The sequence below is a fragment of the Physeter macrocephalus genome, chromosome 14 (genome assembly GCF_002837175.3).
Source record: "Physeter macrocephalus isolate SW-GA chromosome 14, ASM283717v5, whole genome shotgun sequence".
In the NCBI taxonomy this organism is placed as follows: Eukaryota; Metazoa; Chordata; class Mammalia; order Artiodactyla; family Physeteridae; genus Physeter; species Physeter macrocephalus.
In genome coordinates this window covers 115,775,809-115,800,123 of record NC_041227.1, presented here as the reverse complement: position 1 = coordinate 115,800,123, position 24,315 = coordinate 115,775,809, and the positions used below count along the sequence as shown (strand labels likewise).

Below are 24,315 nucleotides of genomic sequence, written 5' to 3'. Positions count from 1 at the left end.
CCACCCTACATGTCGAGAGGCATCATCCTGGTTCCTGTCCCGAACTGGTTAGCCGGGAACTCCCCAATCCCCCCCATGACTCATTCCTTTAAGCCCCCGGAATCCTGGCAGAGACCAGAGGAAACCGGATGTCTGTTCCGAATGAAGCAAGACCCTTTGAGGCTCTCGGTTCAGGTTCACCTGACCTTGCCCTTCCTCCTCCTCCAGCCCGCACTACCCCTCCCCCCTAGTGTCGCAGTGCTTTGGAGTTGAGGGTCTGGGACAGGTGGCTCCCCTGGCCAGGTTCACTGCCAGCGGGCCTGTGTGTGCTGCCCGGAGTGGAGAAGCTCTAGGGTGAGAAAGAAGAAACCGCCCGGCTTCAAACCCGAGAACCACGTACTGTTAGCGCTGGAAGGGACTTTGGAGTCTGTTCCAACGCCGTGAACCGGGCCAGTGAGGGAAGAGGCTTGCCCAAGGTCATGGGTAGCAGAGTCAGAGTTATAATTCAGACCTCTGCCTTGGGCCTGAGAGTTTTCCACAGGCCATGGGGCCTGCCTGGGGAAGTCTGACCAACCGCACCCAAGACTGTCATGTTCTGTCCCAACAGAACGCTGTTCTACCCCAGGACGGGCCAGAACAGTCTCTTCGGATGAGGGGTGGGTGTGTCTGACTGGGCCAGGCCATCTCTGGGGCGGGGGTGCCCCCTGGTGGCCACAGCTGGCAGGGCCTTCACCTGCTAATCAATTCACCTCCTGCCTCTGGTCCCTGGTCCTGCCTGGCAGCCCTGGCCCCCAGCTCCACCTTAGGCCAGGCAACTGGCCACCATGCCCCTATTAAGCCCAGTTCTGCACCCACCTCCACGGGAGGAGAGGGGTGGGTTTAACAGAACTGTGGGGGGATGGCAGAGGTTCTCACAAACATGCCTCCTCTCCTTCCCCCTAAGAACCTCCAGAGGACCCAGCCCGCCCCCGATGTTGTGCAGAGCATGCCCTGTACATTGGCAAATGCATTGCTTTCAATAAGCCTATGAGGAAGGTACCAGAACCATTTCCCCTTTTACAGAAGATGAATCTGACCTTGGAGAGGTTGACTTGCCCCAAAATAGCAGAGCCAAGGTCTGCCCTGTGCCAGAGTCTTAAACTCTTAACCATTGAATCTCTTTCATTCATTCATTCATTCATTATTTATTTGGCTGCGTCGGGTCTTAGTTGTGGCACGCGAGATCTCCCTTGTGGCACGCAGGGTATTTTGGTGTGGTGTGCAGGCTCTAGAGGGAGAGGGCTGAGTTGCCCCACAGCATGTAGGATCTTAGTTCCCTGACCAGGGATCAAACCCCCGGTCCTGGCCAGGTTCACTGCCAGCGGGCCTGTGTGTGCTGCCCGGAGTGGAGAAGCTCTAGGGTGAGAAAGAAGAAACCGCCCGGCTTCAAACCCGAGAACCACGTACTGTTAGCGCTGGAAGGGACTTTGGAGTCTGTTCCAACGCCGTGAACCGGGCCAGTGAGGGAAGAGGCTTGCCCAAGGTCATGGGTAGCAGAGTCAGAGTTATAATTCAGACCTCTGCCTTGGGCCTGAGAGTTTTCCACAGGCCATGGGGCCTGCCTGGGGAAGTCTGACCAACCGCACCCAAGACTGTCATGTTCTGTCCCAACAGAACGCTGTTCTACCCCAGGACGGGCCAGAACAGTCTCTTCGGATGAGGGGTGGGTGTGTCTGACTGGGCCAGGCCATCTCTGGGGCGGGGGTGCCCCCTGGTGGCCACAGCTGGCAGGGCCTTCACCTGCTAATCAATTCACCTCCTGCCTCTGGTCCCTGGTCCTGCCTGGCAGCCCTGGCCCCCAGCTCCACCTTAGGCCAGGCAACTGGCCACCATGCCCCTATTAAGCCCAGTTCTGCACCCACCTCCATGGGAGGAGAGGGGTGGGTTTAACAGAACTGTGGGGGGATGGCAGAGGTTCTCACAAACATGCCTCCTCTCCTTCCCCCTAAGAACCTCCAGAGGACCCAGCCCGCCCCCGATGTTGTGCAGAGCATGCCCTGTACATTGGCAAATGCATTGCTTTCAATAAGCCTATGAGGAAGGTACCAGAACCATTTCCCCTTTTACAGAAGATGAATCTGACCTTGGAGAGGTTGACTTGCCCCAAAATAGCAGAGCCAAGGTCTGCCCTGTGCCAGAGTCTTAAACTCTTAACCATTGAATCTCTTTCATTCATTCATTCATTCATTATTTATTTGGCTGCGTCGGGTCTTAGTTGTGGCACGCGAGATCTCCCTTGTGGCACGCAGGGTATTTTGGTGTGGTGTGCAGGCTCTAGAGGGAGAGGGCTGAGTTGCCCCACAGCATGTAGGATCTTAGTTCCCTGACCAGGGATCAAACCCCCGGTCCCCTGCATTGGAAGGCGGATTCTTAACCACTGGACCACCAGGGAAGTGCCCACCATTGAATCTCTTGACCAATGTTTGGCCTTCCTCAACCATGACCAGGCCAGCTCTAGACCCAAACTTTAATTTTCACTTACAGTCCAAGTGTGTCAGAGGTTTGGCTCAGAAAATGCCACTTCTAACAAGGGTGGCCAGAAGGGTGAAAGGACTTGCGATCATGATTTGAAGAAAACAGGCCATTTTGTCTGGTCAAGGGGAGAGGTTGTTGCGTGGTCTCAAGGGCTAGAAGTGGGACAGGGAGTGGAAGCCCAGCTAGCCAGCTTTCAGCTCAAGGAAAGAGCTTTCTAACCGCCAGAGGTGCTGGAGGATGGGGTGGGCTACTTCCAGAGGAAGTGAACTGCCTGACCAGGGAGGTGTTCTGGCCTCCATTCCATAGAGAGAAAATCCGAACGTTGGCTGGCAGTTACCGGACACCTCTCATATGCCAGGTACCTTCCATTACAATTTTGTCTTTCATCCTATCAACCAAGTGTGGATTATTCCCATTATAGACAAGGGACAGCCTCAGAGAACCGAAAGGCCGAAGATCACAGAACAAGTCGGGGGCAGAGCCAGGCAGCATTTGTGATCAGCCTTCCCAAGCCCCCGTCATTCCTATTACACTATCTTCCTGTTCAGAGAGCTGTATGTACTTCTTGGATGATGGCTCAATCCAGACTTCAGCCCCACCCATGAGAGAATAGAGACCAGGCAGAGAGAAAGCCCGGTTACCAGTCCTGACACATGTGGGCTAAGCCAGACTGAAATGATCTGGCAAAGGTCCTGGCTCCAGAGACACCCCCCTAGCTGTTATTCATCCTTCCAGCTTCCTAAAGGCTTTCCCAGTTATTTCTCAATGGCCAGATCGGGTGAGCGGCTTCCACTCACACTTCCTGTTTTCATCTGGAACTGGGCATGGAGTGTCCTTATAAAGGCTCCGGCGTAATGCCTTTGCTGCAGACTTGGCCTGTGGGCCAAGATATGTACACCCTGAGTTAAGAATCGGTTTTACATGTTTTAAGTGGTTGGAAAAAAAAAAATCAAAAGATTTTTTTTCTTTGGCTGCATCGCGCAGCATGCAAGATCTTAGTTCCCTGAGTTATTTCTCAATGGCCAGATCGGGTGAGCGGCTTCCACTCACACTTCCTGTTTTCATCTGGAACTGGGCATGGAGTGTCCTTATAAAGGCTCCGGCGTAATGCCTTTGCTGCAGACTTGGCCTGTGGGCCAAGATATGTACACCCTGAGTTAAGAATCGGTTTTACATGTTTTAAGTGGTTGGAAAAAAAAAAAATCAAAAGATTTTTTTTCTTTGGCTGCATCGCGCAGCATGCAAGATCTTAGTTCCCTGACCAGGGACCTCACCCCGTGCAGTGGAAGCACGGAGTCTTAACCACTGGACTGCCAGGGAAGCCCCAAAAGAATATTTTATCACAGGTAAAAATCATGAAAAGCCAGTGTTCATAATCTGTTTACATATTGTTTATGTAAGGCCCCTTTCAAGAAGGGCAGAAGTGAGTAGTTGTGACAGAACATATGGCTCGCAAGCCTAAAAAAGTACCATCTGGCCCTTTAAGAAAAGTTCGCCAACTGGTACACAGGACATATGTACAAGGGGACATACAGAAATGTCCTCTGCAGTGTTGTTTGTAACAGTAAAGCAATGGCCACCAGTAAATTAATAAACAAATAAATTGTGGCCCATTCATACCACATGTGCCTCTCCACCCTTCCACAATAGAATATCCACGAGGAAAGCAGTTTGTTTTATTCAGTCGTATTCTTGGTCCCTAGAACAGTGCTGGGCAAGGGTTTAAACATGATTAGGTCTCAAAACCCATACTGAGTGAAAAGAACTTACTTTCATGTGACACATCATTTACAAAGATTTAAAAACTCAAGACAATACTATATTTTGTAGTAAAAGTATAAAAACATAAACTGGAAGGATACCCACTGAATTCATCAGAGTGGCTGCCTTTAGGGAAGGAGGGAGGAGGCCTGGGAAAGGAAGATGGGCGTTTAACTTATCTGTCATGTTTTATCTTGCATGAAAAAACTTGACACCTTAACAAAAGGTTGATATTTATTAAAATTGGGTGGAAAGGACATGGGTATTTCTTATGTTATTCTTTGTACTTCTCTGTAGTTTTCTAATTAGAAAACAAAACTGGAAGGCAGAGAACACAGTGAACTCTCCAAGCATAAAAATAACACTGAACTGCTCCGGGAAAAGAAAGCTAATCCAGTGGCGATGAATTACAAGAAACTTCCAGACTGTGAGCAGACAGAAAAATGGTCTATAGACTCAAGGTGGTTGAGAACCAGGAAATCATGACAAATGACCCCAACTCTGTGTAACAGGATGATAGACTCTTCAATCCATTCCCAACCAGGAAAGGGTATGGGGCACTTTGGGCTGGGTGCTGACTTTAAGATTTGTCATTGGGAATAATAATAATTACAACTAATTATCACACACTCAAAAAGAAAGTCATTTTAGAGGTCAGGTAAAGTGGTCATGGGCCAGAAGGACAGCCATGTAGGGACAAAAACCAACCAACCAGAAAACAGAGCCACAAACTGAGGCTGGGAGAAGGCTGCACAGCCTACAGAACGTGACCTGAACTTGGTTTATCACGTAGGCCAGTGTTCACGTCCCACCTAAGCCTGTCCTCACACCCTGGAAGGGCACGGAGGGGTGCTCACCGTTAGTCCCCATCCTTCCTGGAAGGGAATTAAAGATCTCCTATTAGATTTTGGAATTGGCCTGTAAAATGGGGAAAAGATTGAATCCTTTAAAAAAAAAATAATGGAAAGTTTGGATGCTGGAATAATAACATCTTCCACAAAGATCAAGGGGGGAGTTTGGGGGAAAAAAGTGCCGTTTCACAAAGCAAACTTTAAAAAGTTTCACTAGGTACTTCCCTGGTGGTGCAGTGGTTTAGAATCCGCCTGCCAATGCAGGGGACACGGGTTCGAGCCCTGGTCCGGGAAGGTCCCACATGCCGCGGAGCAAGCCCGTGTGCCACCACTGCTGAGCCTGCGCTCTGGAGCCCACGAGCCACAACTACTGAGCCCGCATGCCACAGCTCCGGAAGCCCGCGCACCTAGAGCCCGTGCTCCGCAACAAGAGAAGCCACCGCAACGAGAAGCCCGCGCACCACAACGAAAAGTAGCCCTTGCTCGCCGCATCTAGAGAAAGCTCGTGCCACAACGAAGACCCAATGCAGCCAAAAAAAAAAAAAAAAAAAAAAGTTTCACTACCTGGGGAGGTGGCAGAAGCTTAAAGGAAGTGGGCAATACCAAATCACTGTAACCGAGGCTGGGGCGGGATCAGAAAGCAAAGCAAGGCCAGTCTACAACATGCCTCTGATGGAAGTTAGGGCTATCGGGGTATGAAAACCTGCAGCTGGTGATGAACACACGGTGTACCTTTCCTAACAAACAAGACGTTAACCGGCTCGGTGTGCCAGGTACTGGGCAAGGCCCTGGGGGGACAGAAGTGCCTCGTGCTCTTTAAGAAGTTACAATCTAGTTGGGAGGATAAGGCTTTCACAGCGACAACCTCCTAAGAGAATCTGATTATCCAGTGAGTGGTTCAGAAGCCAGGGAGTTGAATCACTGTGAGGCAGGATGCCTGGAAGATGTGTAGCAATCAGCAAGGTGCAGAGCCAGAGCTGGACAGGAGAGGGAATGCAGTTGAGGAGAGGCAGAAACCCACGAGGCATCGTTCTGATAGCAGAGCTCGCTCAGCAGGAACGAAGGGTACACGTACGGCAACGCCCCAGGTGCCAACCAGAGAACATCAATGATGCGAAAGACCCAATGTGGGGAGCACCGCTGGCAGCGGCTGGGAGAGTTACAGAGACCCTGGCAGGTGCATTTTCCCACCACATGCAGCTGGAAGAGGTGAGCTGGGGGTCCACAGGGAGCCCCCTCTCGCCTGACCCCCACTCTGCTCTCAGGGAGGAGCCTATCCCCCACTCCATAAGGGCCACTGGGCAGAAGCCTGCTCTCAACCCGCTGCAGCCTTGCTGGAGACCCTTCTCTCCTCTGCGAACCTCACCTGAGGGTCAGACTCGCACCTTGTGTTCGATCCACTGGAAGCCTAGATTGCCAGTTTTAGAGCCAGGAGATCACTGAGTCTAATCACTTATTTGGCAGATATGGGAAAGGAGCCTGAGAAGTTTGGAGAGCTGCCACTTATTTGAGAGCCAGTTAGATATGAAAGAGTAAACCCAGGCCCTCTGATCCCAGATCAGAGTCTCTCCACCCGGCCCTCAGCCTCCTCTTCATCTACAGCTGCTTTGGGTCCTCGGGTCATGCCTGGGGCTAGCACTCCCAGGCCAGAAAAAAATCCGGGCCTGTTAACATTGCACATGTGAGAGTGAAATAAGAGTAGTTAACTGATGCACAAACAGTCCTGGAGAACTTTTTATTGTTTAAAAATCACAACTGAAGCTTCAAAAAACATACAACCTAACACGCGTCCCAATTCCAGTGCCCTACTCCCTGGAGGAGAGCACGGGGCTAGTCCCTCTCATCCTGCCGCCCACACTGCTGGCCAGGACCCCACCCCGGGCAGGCTGCCTGCTCGCCCTCCTGCCCACGTGTGCTGAGTCACCGGCTGGGGAGGGGCCCTGGGACGAGGCGGGGGTGACTGGCTCCCTGCACCCCTCCCCCCCACAGACGCAGTCTGTGTGCAGCGTGTGGGAAGCGGGGCCGGCCCCCTGGGCAGGGCACCCCCAGGGCGGAGGATGAAGAGCCAGCGCCCTCTCGCCCAGCCCTCCCCAGCCCCCCCGGCTCAAGGAAAGCTGTCGTCGTCATCCTCCGCCATCTCCTTGGCAAACTCCAGGTCCTGCTGCTCCCGCTCCCGCCGTTCCTGCGCAAAGGGGGCCGAGGGCCGGGCTGCGGGGACACGTCGGGCTCTCGCGCCGTCTATGCCCAGCCCGACCCGCCCAGGGCCAGAGACTGCCCAAGCTGCAGAGCTGCCCCAGCCCTTCCAGAAACCTCCCCTCTCCCCTTTCTATAGGGAAGTTTGATCTTTCAGTCCTACCCAAAGCAGAAGGCAGCTTACCTCTGCAGACTCCAAGTCCTTGTTGTACGATTTGGGAGGAAACCTCATGGCCTGAAGCACAACGGAGAGAGGAACAAGGTGAAGAGGAGGCATCACTGTAACACTCCCCGTGCTCCTGCGTGCCAGGCGCCAGGATACGCGCGAGACAGGTGATCACTCCCTAGTTCAGTCCAGTGGGGGAGCCAGGCATGGAGACTAATTCATTACTACGACACCACGGGGTAAGTGCTAAAGAGGGAGAATTAGAAGAAGCCAGAGGTATAAATGATGAACCCTCTCGATCGGGCCGGGAGAGGGACTGGCAGTGAGAAGGAAGAGGAAGAATGGACGGGCTGTGGGAGTGGAGGAAAGGCATTCCAGGCAGAGGATTCAGGGGGTGAGCAGGCCCGGCCTGAGTTCAGTGGGGCCAACTGGGGTGGAGGGGAGGGGTCGGCGGTGAGGTCCTGGGGAGGGAGGCCAGGGACGCAGGGGACCAGATCACGAAGGACCTTTCCTGTCTAGCAGAGCACAGCGTTTGCCTGGTTTTAAGTGAAGCTATATCCCTGGCTTCCTGGGGGAAGAGAGCAGGAAAAAAGTCGGCAGCCCAACAGTACCAGCACCTAACCCAGCGCCTGACACAGGGTAAGAGCTTAAGATTAAGAGCCTTTTGTGGAAGGAGATGGCAGCCCTACCTTTTACACAATTCAGACTTCCCTAAGTGCCCCAAGACAGTGATTTCATGTAATCCCGTCAACCCTGCGAAGCAGGCAGGGCAGGTGATACCTCATTATCAGCTTCACAGAAGGAGAAACAGGCTCAGAGAAGGTAAATGACTCAAACTTGCAACCAAATCCAGAACACTGCACTCTGAATCCCTGTCTGATCCTCCCTGGCAACCAGACCCCTGAAGAGCAAAGGGAAGGTGTTGTGGTCCCACAAGCAAAGTCCTTTTACCCTTCTGGACCCCCAGTGATTTTACAGAGATCGTCTGGGAACTGCGCCCCAATCCAAGCCAGTCTTCCCTGAGGAACCCGTGGGTGTGGAGGGGGGCATGTTGCCGCCAAGCATCGCCTCTGCAGCCAGGGCTCCGCACCTTGACGGACATGTTGTGAATATCCAGGCAGAAGGAGATGCGCTGGTGGAAGGCTAGCTGGGGCTCACGGGTGGAATAGATGTCAATCATCTCCTTGGACTGGACGTAGCCCTTCTCGTGGTTGATGCTGGCCTCAATGACGCCATCCCGGATGGCCTGCAGGCCCCAAAGGGAGGACGAGTCACCAGAAAGTCCATCTTCTAAGTCCTAGAACATCTTGTCCCATCTCTTCATCCTCCTTGATCTCTCACACACTCACTTGCGTACACACAGCCTCTCTCTCTCTGTGGCAACTCCCTGAAAAGACTACGCCACTGCTTTAGCCGTTCCCCTCCTTGGTCAACCTCCTCCCACCCCCATCCCTGAAATAAGGCAGGAAGGTGACAACCGCGGTCCCTGAGCCAGGCCCACCTTGGCAACGATGAACTCTGCATCCTCTGGGCTATCCAGCTGCAGCTTCTGGGCGATGTCCGCCAGGGAGATTCGGGAATAGGAGAGGCTGATCATGCGCACACCTGGGAGAGGAAGGAGCGGTGGGCAAGGTGGGGCGGGCACAGACCCGTCACCCGCCCAGGCGCCCCCAGGGTTGTCCCTGCCCCTGGAGAAGCCTAGTCCCAGCCCCGCCCTGCCAGGGGCCCCTCAGACCCCGCTCCACACCTGTCTTGATGACATTGTGTCGCAGTCGGATGATGAGGGTGTAGGTCCCATCTGCTTGAAACTTCTCCCCAAACTGATCCAGGACCTGGTTGAACTTGGCCAGGTTTCCCGTCCTGACAGCTGCAGTGGGGAGAGGAGTGGATCAGATGCTGCACAGGGCGCACACAAAAAAGGGGCCACAGTGCCAGGGGTCCGGCAAGCTCTGGGAGGGGACCAGCCCTTACCCTGGGTCAGAAGGAAGTAAGGCATGAGCGAGCGCTTGAGGGACGGTTGACGGAACTGCAGCCGGTCCGGGATCTCCCCCAGCAACAGCTCCACCACAATCAGAAGCTTGTGCACCTGGCAGAGTGTGACACAGGAACACAGTGGGCAGGGAGCCCCACCGGGTGGGAGAAGAGAACGAAATGGGGCTTCAATTCAGTCAGACACACAGGGAAAGAGGGAAGGTGGCAGTGGGACCAGGCCCAGAGAGAGAGGAAAAAAAAATCCTCAAGCTGTGCTGGGCGTGGAATTGAAGCTCTGCCTTGGCAGACAGGCCTTGTGAGCTTCTGACCCTTTGACCACACCAGGCCCTCAGCTTCATTTCATCTGGCGAATCGGTGCACAGCGCCCTGAAGCGACAAAGCTCTAAAGTACAGGCAGATGGGTAGGTTCTATGGCTCAGAAATGGTGAGGAAGCAGGAGAGGCCTACGCAACGGAATGTGAGTCAGCTGAAGATGCTGGTAGGGAGGGGAACTATGTGTAAAATTAGTTATCTGGGTAGAGGCAGAAGCTCGGGAAAGGGCCTGCAGAACCTCAGTGAGCGTGGCGGCTGGCTGGAAAATCGGGCCCCTCCTCCTCCACAATACCTCCTCCAAATACCACTGTGCGGTATTTCTGAACGGCGCCGCCCTCCCGTGGATTCAGCACCGTGCAAGGACGACTGCGGTGGAGGGACGATGCCCAGCGTTAAGGAGCCCCCCACCAAGCAGGAGGGGCAGGAGCAGACAGCTAAACCACGCGACAGCAAGCGTCACGAGGGAGGTAAGGCGTTAAAATGGGTGGTGGCTGATGGTGCCCACCCCTGGGCACGGACGCCAACGAGGCTGCCCTGTCCCTCGGCGTACCCCACGAGTGAGTGGAAAGCCATGCCGACGGCAGAAGTTAGCACATGCCTTAAGGATTCTGATGAAGCAGAAAAGGAGGGAGGACGTTTCAGCCAAGGGGACAGGTTGGAGAAGAGGCCGGCATACTGGAGGGCGTGTGTGTGGGGCCACCTGGAGACATGACCGGGGGCCTGCCCGGGGACGTGCGGTTTTGAATGCCAGGTTGAGCTCTGAGTCTGGAGACAGAACTAGCTAGCCTGTACTTGCTAGCTAGGGAACGCCGAGCAACTGAGTCTTTGGTTTCCATCTTCCTAAAATGGGCATAATACCTGGCCTGCCTACTTCACAAGACTTACAATACCCTACTTGGCAGGCAGTGGGGAGAAACGCGAGCTTCCCGGGCCAGGCAGACGGGCCTGGCGCTCCGCTTATTTAGGTAGCTGTGCGGAAGCTGGGCTGGTGGAGGGGAGGATGGCAACCAGCAGGGTCAGTGGCTTCAACAAGGGCACCGGTAACATCAGAGAGGACATGAATACAAAAGCCATGGAGGCAAATCAACAAGACGACTCAGCAATGGTGATGGGGGGTGGGGGTGGGAGGAGTCCCAGATGACCCGGAGGCTCCTATCTGGATCAGGAGGGCAGGAGGAAGGGCTGCTGAGGGGTGCCCAGAAGGATCTGTCTGGACAAGCCGAGGGTGAGGAGTCGGGCCGTCTCTACACAGAGATGTGCGGTGGGAAGTCAGATTTGCAGGTCTGGCTTCATGAAAGGGGTCAGAGCTTGTATTACGGGCTGAACTGTGAACCCCCAAATTCATATGCTGAAGCCCTAACCCCCTAGTACCTCAGAATGTGACTGGATTTGGAGATAGAGCCGTTAAAGAGGTAATTAAGGTAAAATGAGGTCATATGAGTGGGCCCTAATTCAACATGACTGGGGCTCTTATAAGAAGGATTAGGATACAGACGTGCACAGAGGGGAGACCATTTGAAGACGTCAGAAGATGGCCAACTACAAGCAAAAGGGAAGCCCTCGAAAGAACCCGGCCATGCTGACATCCCGATCTTGGACTTCTTGCCTCCAAAACTGTGATGAAATAAATTTCTATTGTTTAAGCCACCCAGTCTTGTAATTGCAACCCGAGCAGATTAAGACAGTTCATAACGGACTTTGGTGAAGCATCATGGAGGTCACAGCTGAGCCATGAAGGCAAATGAGATCACCCAAGGCGAGAATATGGATTTTCTATGGATGGATACACTTTCAACATGCTGTTTGTTAAATTCGATGTCTCTCTTTACCCATTCTCACTCTCCCTGTTTTTTTAAAAAAATTTATTTATTTATTTTTGGCTGTGTTGGGTCTTCGTTTCTGTGCGAGGGCTTTCTCTAGTTGCGGCGAGCGGGGGCCACTCTCCATCGCGGTGCAAGGGCCTCTCACTATCGCGGCCTCTCTTGTTGTGGAGCAGAGGCTCCAGACGCGCAGGCTCAGTAGCTGTGGTGCATGGCCTTAGTTGCTCCGCGGCATGTGAGATCCTCCCAGACCAGGGCTCGAACCCGTGTCCCCTGAATTGGCAGGCAGACTCTCAACCACTGCGCCACCAGGGAAGCCCACTCTCCCTGTTTTTACTTAAAGCTGGCTTCTCCATGTGGGCTCTCTATCCCATTCCTCCTACCTTGTTCAAGGCCTTGGCCCATCGCCTATTTGCTTAAGTGTCTCTGGGTGAAAGTTGCCCCAACTCTGCCCCTTCCCCTCTCAGGCAACCCTCCCACCTCTTTCCTGGCTCCCTGGCCAACAGTCCACAGGCCAAAGACCTCACTCCAGCTCCCTCTGCGCCTTCTTCCGGCGACCTGGCTCCACCACGGAAAACTGGGAAACCTTATCCATCCATAGCAAAATCTGGTTTGAAAACACTGCTTCACCCCACGAGACCTCTCCCTGGTGCACAACACAGCCTGTATGTTAATTACCTGTATTTTTAGTGAATTTTCGAAGAAGGCTTAGTGTGTGTCCTACGTTGCAAAAGCAATCTCCCATTGTGCAATGTACCCCATGTGTCTGAAAAGCCATTCCTTTCTATGAAAATTCTACCCATCTTTCAAAACCCAGATCAAATTTAACTATTTAAGATTACTTTAATTGTTTGACCACAACCGAATCTGCCGTTCTCTGAACTTCTGAACTGAAACAAAGCAAACCTCCTACCACACTGAGCTAATCACGGTACATGCTCATCCTGCTCTCTTTCAAGGGCACTAGGAGGTGGATGTGTTAATGTGAGAGCAGACGTTTGTGGCTGGAAAAGCTGGGTCCTGATTCTGGCTACCAGGCTCTGTGCCTTTACACAGGCCCTCAAGCCTTTCTGAGTCAATGCTCTTTATCTATCTCTTCGAGGGCAAATACCATTTCTTATTCTTCTTTTCTACGCCTCACAGTGCCCAACGTCAAGGTCAGCACTCAAAAAACTACCTGGTGACTGAAAGCTTTGCCACGGCCAAGGTTTACCTCCACCTGACTCAGCCAGCCTTAGGGAGAGTTCTGGGTTCCCCGGCCACAGACAACACTGCTCCCAAAGGGGCATGTGAGGGATCAGGTAAGAGCCTGGGGTTTATCAACACAATCCAGGCCCTCACCTGGAATGACTATAGGGGGTTCTGGGGACTCAGGAATATTCTAAACCTACGTACCAGGGAGAATACTGGGAACATAAACTGCCAGAGGTGCAGGTAGTGTCTGCCTAACGTGCCCTGAACAATGTCACGTGCAAACAGACATGTGATGCCACCTTTAGGGTAAGAAGATTAAGGACCTTCTGGGCTCCTCAGATAGGGAAATGGCACTAACACGGTATCAGGCAAGTAGGGGGGTCAAAGGGGTGAGAACTCCTGCTCACCGTCTGTTTGAAGCCGACAGCTGTGTGCTGAGGGGCCTTGCGAAGGGCATTGGTCATCGTCCTCCGGGCCTCTGAGTACTCCAGCTGGATGGCTTTGATGCGCCCTGGGTGTGGAGAAGAGAACCGATCAAGAGGATGGTGTGATCCAAACCCCAGCCCCCCGCAAACCAGAGTGCCAAATGGCCACTCTTACGCACCAAGGGCACCACTTTCTTAGCAAATTTGCACCGAGTGAGCCCGAGACACCTTCCGGCTGTGGGGGCGGGCCCTGCTCACCTGTATAGTAGAGGTACCTTGCCCACTCATTGTTGTTGGCCTGCTCGGGGAACACAGACTTGGACACCAGTTTCTCAGCCTGGTCGTACAAGCTGTAGTGTAGGTAGTTCCGCAGCAGGAGGTTCAGCAGTGTGGCCTGACCGTCTGCGTCATGCCGCAGGGTGGCGGTCCGGAGCCGAGCGTGCAAGAAGCTTCAAGGAGAAAAGAAACGGGAGGTCAAAGCCTTCACATAACAACTCTTCAAGCTGCCTCTGACCTCTCCATTCTCTCTCAATTCCTAAAAAAGTGATTCAAACTGCTTTTCTAGTTATTCACTGAATACTCAACAAATGAAGCACTAGTCCAGGTGCACAAAAGGACAGAACTCTGCTCAGGGAACCTGCATTCTAGTGGGGGGAGACAGACAGCCATCACGATGAATAAGCGTACCATGCAGCTCCACAGAAGGTGGTGCGGTGACATCGAAATCAGGGTAAGTGCGACGGGAACCGCAGAAGGAGAGGAGGATGGGGTTGCGACTTTAAATAGCCCAGTCAGCGTAGGACTCACTGAGAAGGTAACAGTTAAGCAGAGGCTTGAAGGAGGCAGGGAGGAGAGCGTTCTCAGCCGAGGGAAGAGTGCGCTGGCGTGCCCGCGATAGAGCGAGGTGGCCAGTGTCGGGGGAGCAGTGGGAATAAAGTCAAGGAGGCAGTAACGGGGGCCAGACCCCGTGGGGCCTTATAAGCTTACATCGTGAGGGCTTTGGCTTTTCCCTGAGGGAAACGGGGAGCCACTGCAGTTTCAAGTAGAGGAGGGAAAGATTTTCCAGCCTGAACTTGCTTGTACCTCTGACCCACTAATGAGTCCTCCCCTGATGTGTGGTGAAGGGAAGAGCCTGGGAGACAGGACTTAACAGGCCAGTGGTCGTCTCCGTTTCCTCATCTAGTCTCAGCCTCGCTCTCAAGCCCTCGCGCAGCTCAGGGTGTGTTAACCATTACCCCCACTTCCTGCTGGTCACGTTACATCTCCCAGCCCATGGCCCCCTGCAAGTCCACAGCTCTGTGGTAGTGCCTGACCATGTCTCTGACCCCACGGGCCACGAGCCAGACCGCTGGCCACAGTACCTGCGCACCACATCCAGCTTGTCCAGGAACTCATAGACCCGAGCGTGGTAATAGTAACACTTTGCAGCCACAAGGTCCAGGGCCCGGCGGTTCTGAGTGCTGATCTTCTGCATCAGGTCATCAGAGATCTTCTGTGCCTGGGGAGGCAGCCAAAAGAGAATCAAGCGTCAGTGTTTCAAAAAGTTAAACACGGAGCCAGCAATTCCCCTCCTAGGCATACGTCCAAGAGAACTGGAAACATACGTTCACATAAAAACTTGCACATGAACGTTCATATCAGCATTATTCACAACCAAAACGTGGAAACAACCCAAGTGCCTATCACCCAATGAATGGATAAACAAAATGTGGTATATCTGTATGATGAAATTTTACTCAGCCATAAAAAGGAACAGTGCAGATATATGCCACAACGTGGATAAACTTAGAAAACATCACGCTACAGAAAAAAGCCAGACACAAAAGGCACATATTATGTAATTCCATTTAGATAAAATGCCCAGAATAGGAAAATCCATGGGACACAAAATATTAATAGATTACTGGGCTGGGGTGAGGGGAGAAAAAGGAGTGACTACAGATAGATATGGCGTTTTTTGGTGGGGGCAGTGATTAAACTGGTCTGGAATTAGATAGTGAGGGCGGTTGCACAACCTTGTGAATATACCAAAAACCACTGAGTGGTACACTTTCAAGGGAGTGAATTATTTCTAAAAACCAACCAAACAAAAGCCAACCAGTGGCAGAGCAAGGAAAAAACAAAACAGAGGACTGAGGAGACCTGTCATTTTTTGGGCATGCTCTTGGGACAGTAGCTAAGCCTGACAAAGGAGCTGGCCCCGGCTGGAAGGCATGGTGGAAGAGTGGTATCCAAAATGGAGTCTTTCAGTTTCATAATAATAGCTACCATTTATTAAAATGTTGTGAATGCTTACTACGTGCAGATCATTGTGCCAAGTATTTTTAAAATACATTATTTTATTTAATACTAACAATAATCTTGTAAGGTGGGCAGTTTGTCTCATTTTACACACAGCTGGGAGAAATTAATTTGCCTAAGGTACAAACGGGATTTGAACCCAGGTATTTCTGTCTCCAGATCTACTCTTCTCAAAAGCATCCACTATACTGGGATCGCGCCACAGACGGGTACAGAGTGACCACTGCCAGCCCTTTCCCAGAGCCTGAGCAGGAGTTGAGGGGGCTTCCCCGGATGTGGGGCTGGGTGCATTCCCACAAGGGGGAAGAGTCTGGGGGACAGTTAAAAACCCAGTGATTGTCTGTCTCTTCACTAGAGGCACTCTCCCCCACTAAGCCCGCACCCCACCTGGGGCGCGTCAGTCGCTTGCACTGGCCCTGGCTACCTCTTTGTAGCGCTTGCTGTTCATCAGGAAGATGAGCACGAGGAGCTGGAGGTAGGCCTCCACTTCGGGCAGGAGGGGAGCCGACGCAGCTTTTCCTGTGCGGGGACGGAACTGCAAATCGGCTTCTGTGTCCATGGGCTGGAGAGGACATGAGTTACCGTGGAAGAGCTCAGTCAGATCAATCAACCAAGAATTTATTAAGCACTCACTATGTATTTCAACGAATATTTAATAAGTGTCTACTACACGCCAAGATTTTTCTAGGTGCTGGGGATACAGAAATAAAGATGACACAGTCTCTTTCTGAAGGGAGTCAAGGAGGCTGGCAATACGATAAATACAGAGAAGGGTTACAGGAGTATAACATCCTTACAGAATATAATGTGGACAGAAAGGATGATATAAGGACCCCTCAGAGAGCCTACAATCTAAGTAGAGATTAAATCACCATACCTGGAACCACTGCGAATTCTATCAGGCAGGTTTAATAAAGGGATATAATTCTAGAGATGAGATCAAGAATAATGAGACAGGGAGTTCCCTGGTGGCCTAGCGGTTGGGATTCTGGGCTTTCACTACCGTGGCCTGGGTTCAGTCCCTGGTTGGGGAACTGGGTCCTGCAAGTCGTGTGGCATGGCCAAAATTAAAAAAAAAAAAAAGAATAACGAAACAAAAAAAATTTTTTTTTTTGGTGGGAACAAAGGAATTTGGGGGGAAATTAACATCACTACCGTGGCCTGGGTTCAGTCCCTGGTTGGGGAACTGGGTCCTGCAAGTCGTGTGGCATGGCCAAAATTAAAAAAAAAAAAAGAATAACGAAACAAAAAAAATTTTTTTTTTTGGTGGGAACAAAGGAATTTGGGGGGAAATTAACATATACATAGTACTTATCTTCAGATCTAGTCACCAAAACTGGAATAATGTGTAACAAATCAAAAGACGATCATGGTGGGTTACTTTAGACATGTAAAGGTTAAACAACATTCCAGGTGGGGATGGCAGAGGATGCTTTTCCTTCTTCCCAGACAGTAAAGTCTTCACTGTCCACCTCAAGGATTTTCTGAGTTTTTACATCCATGAAACAGACTATAAGCATACAGGATTTTAGGGAGATGAAGGTGGCTGAAGGGCCAGTGAAGATTGAGAAGGGGCGGGACCCGAACTGTATCATGGATGATAAGGGGGGAGTTTTACAGCCAGAAAGGAAAAGGAGAGGTTTCTCCTGGCATGGAGACCACTACCACCAGCAAACTAACTTCATCAACATGCACTCTGCGCCACACACTGTTCCAAGAGCTTTCCCCCTCCTCCTCGCCCCCCCAAATCTGTTCATCACATTTACCAAATGAAGAAAATGAGGCACAAGGAGGTTAGGTCATTTGCCCAAGTCCCACAGATACCAAATGGTAGAGTCTGGATTCAAATTCAACACCCCCTCCAAAACCTGTGCTCTTAACCACTGTTCTTCTGTTCCTTTTTTGTTGCTTTTTTTTTTTTGGCCGTACCACGTGGCATGTGGGATCTGTGGGATCTTAGTTCCCCAATCAGGGATGGAAGCGAGGAATCTTAACCACTGGACTGCCAGGGAAGTCCCTTAACCACTGTTCTATACAGCCTTCATGGTGAAGCTTCGGAGGCAAAAAGGCGGTGGCGTAGGCCCCGTGTTGGGGGTGGTGGGAAATGAGTGTGGCTGGAAGGGTCCTGATTCCTGGCTCTTCTTCCTGACTCAGGAGAATGACTCTACAGGGCAGAAGGACGGTCGCCTTGTTAAAGGGCAAATGAGTATTAAGAGGGGCTGTCTTGCTTCATGACTCTGCTATGGCGGGTAACAAGACAGGTCTCCAGGACAGGAAACAGTTACACAGGGGGGACCGTGTGTGTCAAGCCAAGCCTGCACCCTTCACGCTGGCCTGACTCACTTACCTCTTCCAGGAAGGGTAGCAAGAAGTCTCGAGTGGCATTGTTGGAGGTGAAAAAGCCATGCACAGCCTTGTACAGAACGTAGTGGTTGAGGCGGCGTGACGTGGAAGGCAGCATCCGCAGGGCCCGCAGCACGAACCGAGGCTCCTTGCCTGCGACTGCCTTCTCCAGCTGTTTCACGTGCTCCTTGATGTCTGTGGAGAACGAGGGGAGAAAAATGTTAATTCCAACTCCTACTCCCCCCACCCCCGGCCACTCCAGCCAAGCAGTCCTAGGGAGCCTCTTACAAATGGCAGGATGTGGCCAATCAGCACTTTTGTCCTAAGAGCAATTGTTATGGATTCCATACACTGATTTTAAGACATAACCAAGAGACAAAGAAAAATAAAGCTGGGGTGGAGGAAGGAGTAGAGGGTGACAGAAAAAAGAAAAAAACAATGAAAAACAAAAACACATGGAGATTTAGCATATCTTCAAATAGGAAAAGACTTCTAAAATTCTTCTGAGAACTGTAAACAAAAGAAAAATATCTGCAACACATGTGACCAGAGATTCACGTTCTTTTTCTACAAGAGCTTGTATAAAGGATTAAAATAAATAAAAATGAACATGAATGAATAATACAAAAAGAGGAATGACAAATAACAGACGTGAAAAGTATATTTCACTAGTATTCAAATAATTGCAAGCGAAAACATTTTTCAATTACCATTCTAAGGGTATTTAAAAAATAATAACACATAGAGTACAGCGGTGAGCAAGACATTTCTGCTCGTATAATGTATATCAGTACAGTTTTTCTGGACAGTATCTACCAAAAACCTTAAAAACAAACGTAAATACCCTTTCAATTCAGAGATCTCTACTGAAGAAATAATTACAGAGGTAGATCAAAAACTTGGGCACAGAGATGATGATTGCAAAGCTATTTGTAACAGAGAAAAATAGAAACAACTTAAATATCCAGAAATAAGGGAATGCAATCAATTGGTAGTTTCTTAGTTACCTTTGTATTTTTAGCATAGGGTGCTGGGGTCACGTTGATGATATAATAGTAATAACAGCTAATATTTATGGGGGGTTTTACTATGTTTTCATCATGTATTAGGCACAGTTGTAAACATTTTAATCTTCACAACAACCCAATTAAGTAGGTACTATTACTTTCATTTATACAGATGAGGAAACTAATCCCAGAGCGTATGTTCTTAGCCATTATATCAGTTATTCAATAAATGTTTCTGGAATACATTGAACGCGTTGTTTATGGATATGTTACATGAAAGCACACAGAATCATCTGTATTTAGTTATGCCTTGTTCCAAACTGTATATATAAACTTGATCTCAATTATGGGAGAGCAGCTCAAAAATTCATAGGAAATAATGTTAACCACGGGTTTTTTGTTTTTCCCCCTGCTACTTTAGACCTCTCATATTAAAATGTTTATAAGAAACATAGGTAGGTAATGCTGAATGGCACCTTTGCCACTGGTCAACTATCGTTATTTTATGTAAAATAATCCTTATTAGATACTGAGCCTGCTATCCAACTTCAGAGTAGAAGCTAATGCAGTCAACACTATCATATCCTCAAAACACCACCCAGGAGCCTAACTTTGCTTATTTCAATGTTTTCGAGCTAGTTTCCAGTGCAGTTAAGTAGAGAGAAAACCCGATAAATAGTCTGGTCCTACTTGAACCAGAACCAGAAAAGCGCACCAGGGTCACAGTGGGAAGCTCTCACTCTACCCACTCCAAATGTGGACAGGATGCTCTAAGTAGGAAAAGTGAAATATGAACTTGGAGGAACAAGAGGATGATAGGAAACAGGGAACAGGCATCTAGGAGAAAAGAAATGGGATTGGTATATAGTTTACATAGAAGGTGAACATTAGGAACTCAAACAAACATCCGACACCTAAAAAGCTGAAGTGTGTAATGTGTTTAAACTCCTTAGAAACAGAGTAGGAGTAAGGGCTTGCAGGGAAAGAAAAAGAGCAATGGGATCGTTTGGGTACCTCAATTACAGCAACAAGGAAGCAAGATACTAGGTAGAAAGGGCTCTTTTAGAGGAGTTTGCTGAAGGTAGTTAAGACAACAAAAACCATTCTTTAAACGCAGGGGCCACTATTTGGCGTCATTCTGGCTCCCTTCAAACATAAATACAGACACTAGTTTTTAGAGAGCTCAATCGTGCACTGGGGTCACTAGAATGAGTCCGGTGGGATGTAAATGGAGTAATAAGGTGAGAGAAGAGAACTTAGAAGAGAGAGTCTATGGGCCGAGTGAGACCTACTTCTAGATGCAATCCCCCGGTGGGGGGTGGTGTGTGCGAAGGGAGGAGTCCTGAGCCTAGACAGAATGTTCAGTTATCCGGGCTGGGGTCGGGAGTGTCAGGGGAGTGGGGGCAGGCATTTGGGGGTGATCCCAAGGAACCCCCAAGTCAAGGTGGTGGAGGCTGCGCTGGGATCCCAAGGAGAGGGTGGATCACCACGGCGCTGTCACCCGTGATTATGACACGTCCCCGGCCCGGGCTCTCGTACCCTCCAAGGTGACGGTGTCCAGCTCTCGCTGGGAGTGCTCAGCCGCCGCAGCCGCCGCCTTGCCATCGGTCTCGCCAGTTGAGCCGCCACCCGCCGCCGCCTCCTCTTTCATCTCCACATCCAGGGGCGCCGGGGGCGGCGGTGGTTCTTGTTCCCCTCCGCCGGGCGGCGGCTTCGCCTTGTCCGCGCCGCGGCGCCGCGCCGAGCCCTCCTGCTTCATGGCGCCCGGGGTCGCGGCCTAGTCCGGGGACCGAGGCCGGGGCCTCGCGTGAACCCTCGCACCGGAGACCAGGAACCGAGCCGGGCCTGCACACGAGCGCAGACTCGCGTCGGGCCGCACGATGACGGAGCACCTGCAAACCCCTTCCCGGCGCTGGGCCTTCTGGGAGACGCCAGGCCGGGCTGGCCGATGGCCGAGTCATCAAAGGGGAAAAAAGTCAACCGCCGAGATGCAGGATGGAGGCGTATCTTCGCAGAAAGAGAGGGGAGGAGCCTTTATGAGTTTGCGGGGCTTGCTTTGGAGTGCTCCAGTGTGTTGATTTTTTTCCTTGCTCCTCTCGAGTGCATTTCCGTATATGTCCACAAGAGGTCACCTCAGGCTCCAACTGGGTTACCGCGGACTCTAAAAGCACCCCACCCCGCGTGGAGTGGGTAGGGCCTATGGGAACGCAGGGCGTGATGACGCCACGAGTTGCTGGGCGTGTTTCGTCCCTAAACTCGCTCAATTTGCGCCTGGCAGGGGGTCGCTTTTGATATCCACGAGGCTGGTCCTCAACAGCCGCCCGAAGGGATGTGGAGCTAGGTTGTTGGGCTTAAAATAAAACCAAACTGGAGACAGGGAGGAACCCTATGGGATTCAGACTTCCTTGTCCGAGTTTAGCTCGTGCTGAAAATAAGGCATAAAATCTCTGCAGCCTGGGAGTGCGGATAGGGGCAGAGTGCATTTGTGTGTGATTACTTAAGTTTAATAAAATTTAGGGGTCCACTCTGTGAGGCCCAGGGCTAGCACATTCAGGGGGAGGGGTGGTAAAAAACAGCCCCAGAATGTAGTCTGCTGGAAGCTTTGCTCTGGGCTGCTGTGTATTGTGAGGCCGGAGGAAAGAGAGAGGCTTCAGGAGGTACGTTGGGGCGCCTTTATGCGTCCAGACAGACACTGTAGTGAAATGGGGGAACAGAATAATAGTACACCTAAGGAGCACCTAAGAATCCTCCAAGGGAAAGAAATTGGACCTGAAATCCTGTCCACTTATTTTTCAAAGGAATCCTCCAGCGATTCTGCAGGAGGAGGATACAGGTTCCAGTTTCTTGAGACACAAAACAAAAACTCCCTTCCTATCTTGGAACTTTTATCTCTTCCATAAATGGAAGTTTTAAGTTTTAGACCAGGTCAGACCCTGCAAGACAACCGAGCCCTGTTGTAAGGTCCTAGAGGGCAGAGAATATGTTTCGACTATATTCTCCTTTATATTTATACAGAGAGAGGGTATCCTTTGTATTCCTCCTTTTACACTATTGCAGTGAATAGCTCCTTGCACTAAACAGCCACTTGCTAAATGGAAAAGTGTGTGCTCCAGTTTTAGGGAAAAAATGCCTTGACCAATTCCTCCCTAACTGCCCCCCTGCCCCCTAGGACTGGGAGGAGGATAACAGGACTTTTGAATCATCACTGGAATAAACTCATGAAAACCTCTTCTTTGTAACACCATATCTGTAACTGAAGGTCGGCGTGAGAATGGTAAAGGAAGAAAACAGACAGGTTTTGTTGTTCATCTTTATGAGGTTACCCTTCTGGATAGTTGGGGTGTTAGCTCACTTCATTGTTAAGTTTACATCACAAGGGAAAAACAGTCAAGTCAGCAGATAACTACCTAGTATGTCCTTGAGCAATACAGCGAGGCCTTGGAAGATGCCCCAGAATGGGGGAGGATGGCTTAACGCAAAGCTTTTGTTAGTGCGTCATGAATTCTTGGTGAGTGAGGGAAGCAGCCTGGGTAGGGGGTGGCTAAGAAGGGGGAGAGTCTGACTCCTGGGGCCAAAAACCTTGCAGAAATTATTCTACCCATAAAACTATTTTAAAAGAGATTGGTGAAAGATGTTAAAACCCAGCTTTAGGCAGAGGGGGCTGGTATGAACCCAGCAGTTTTACGAGACTGAATGTCTGTATTTGCCCTTCCACATGCCAAGCCTGCCCACATGACAACCACGCTAATTGAGGGCAGAAGAAGGAAAGATGAAATGAGAAAATAATACCACACTTTTTAAAAGTTTTGCATCAGTCTAATTCTTGGGTACCGTTTATTTATTTATTTTTACTTATCTGCATTTTAAAAGAAATTTTATTATTATTATTTTTGGCTGTGCCGCACAGCCTGCGGGATCTTAGATCGAACCCGGGCCCCCTGCATTGGGAGCGTGGAGTCTTACCCACTGGACCACCAGGGAAGTCCCATCTTCTGACTTTAGAATCTAGACTCCATATTCCACACCCTCACAGTTCTTCTCTGAGCATCTTCCGGGTGGTCTGAGGACCACATGATAGTATTCATGTACATATAATCTATACGTAGTATGATAATGTTTGTTTATTTTTTTCTGGCACAAATTAAGAATTTCCTTAGGATAGGTTCTTCAAAGAAAAACACCAAAAGACATTTCACCCAAGGTGAAATCATATTTTTTTCATCAATTCCAGTAAAGCTTGATTTTTGGAATCATAAGTGGTAGGGGTTTTACCCAGATCATGCACTGGAAGATCTACAACTGGATAAACCATTTCCTGAGCTGAGAGAACATTTTCAGTCTTATGATTTGGATGATATGGGGGGAAAACGTCCATAGCCACACTCCATAGATGATAACAAATGGATTATAAACAAATGGATGGACACCTAAAATGTATAAAGAAAAAGAGGACTTCAGATATTTGATTAGATAGTGGGTTCTAAAGGGGTAGGGGTTGGGCTAGGAAACTATTTAATTTTGGTTTTGCTGAAATGGTTCATAGTTTAAAAAGTTTGAGTGTTTCCACTTTTAGAGGATTTTAGCATCAGCAGATGGGTTGTGGAGCCATGGGGCAGGGGGATATACAGAGTTGGACAAGTGGAAATTGCTTATCTTGGGTAATCAGCTAAGGTTTCCATCATCCTCAGCCTGCTGGCTCCGAAATGCCCTTGCATGTCAGGACAGGGCACAATACAGTAGGGAAGGCCTTAGGAAAGCAGGAAGCCAATGGACAAGGCAAGTTAGGAGGGCTTGGTCAGTAGCTGCAGGAGGGAGAGGCCAGCATAAAGGACACAGAGGCGGGGAAGTGTGTCTGCGTCCCATGTGTACTGGGGTCCCAATCTCTGCACTTCCAGGCCACTCAGCCCCGCTAGGGCCTCTGTGAGGGTCAGTTCCTCTTCCCCCAGAGAGGAAAGCAGCTCAGGTTGCAGGGGGAAAACACCCTCTTTATCCTGGAGGAAATTCTGTTCCACTGTGCTCTCCATCTGGAAGGAACCAAAGTAGTATGAAAAGAAAGAACTAGAAACCTCTCTTCCTTTTTCCTAACTCAAAAAAACCATGAAGAGGGCTACCGTTCTTTTACTATAACCCCTTTTGTTACATTACATGACAACTCTGTCTGGGCCTTTTAATACCCCTGAATGACGAGCAGCAATTTGTTTTTAGCCCCATTTGACAGAGGAGTGAATTGAGGCAGACTCAGAGACGTTAAGATGTGCTCGCATCCCTTGGCTAGGAATAAACCAAGTCAGAGTTTTCTGTCTCTTCTCCTAGGATCAGGTTGAAAAACCCAGATAATTGCCCAGAAGTGCGCTCTTCTCCCTCTAGCTGTGAAATAGCAAACAGGAAGAAACATGGAGAGAAATGGGCATGAGCTCCTGGGATAAGACAGAGGCCCTAGAGGATGGTTCTGTCATT

General features: G+C 50.4%; 1 protein-coding gene across 2 annotated transcripts; it reads right to left on the bottom strand.

The window, feature by feature from the left end:
- Nucleotides 1–6,829: 6,829 nt before the first annotated feature.
- PSMD3 (proteasome 26S subunit, non-ATPase 3) lies at nucleotides 6,830–20,781 on the bottom strand. 2 transcript variants are annotated; one of them, XR_003682922.2, is made up of 13 exons: nucleotides 20,398–20,781; nucleotides 17,856–18,046; nucleotides 15,933–16,070; nucleotides 14,569–14,705; nucleotides 13,466–13,656; nucleotides 13,190–13,293; nucleotides 9,436–9,550; nucleotides 9,212–9,331; nucleotides 8,966–9,069; nucleotides 8,555–8,710; nucleotides 8,245–8,365; nucleotides 7,483–7,533; nucleotides 7,220–7,287 (listed from the first exon to the last, which is right to left on the bottom strand). XR_003682922.2 is itself a non-coding variant. In XM_007112528.4 (12 exons), the coding sequence occupies exons 1-12, from the start codon at nucleotides 20,615–20,617 to the stop codon at nucleotides 7,210–7,212; spliced, it is 1,605 nt and encodes a 534-aa protein (XP_007112590.2). In that variant the 5' UTR covers nucleotides 20,618–20,780; the 3' UTR covers nucleotides 6,830–7,209. The 2 variants fall into 2 exon arrangements, 1 of the variants encoding a protein (XP_007112590.2); XM_007112528.4 differs by lacking the exon at nucleotides 8,245–8,365 and having other exon boundaries at nucleotides 6,830–7,287; nucleotides 20,398–20,780.
- Nucleotides 20,782–24,315: the final 3,534 nt, after the last annotated feature.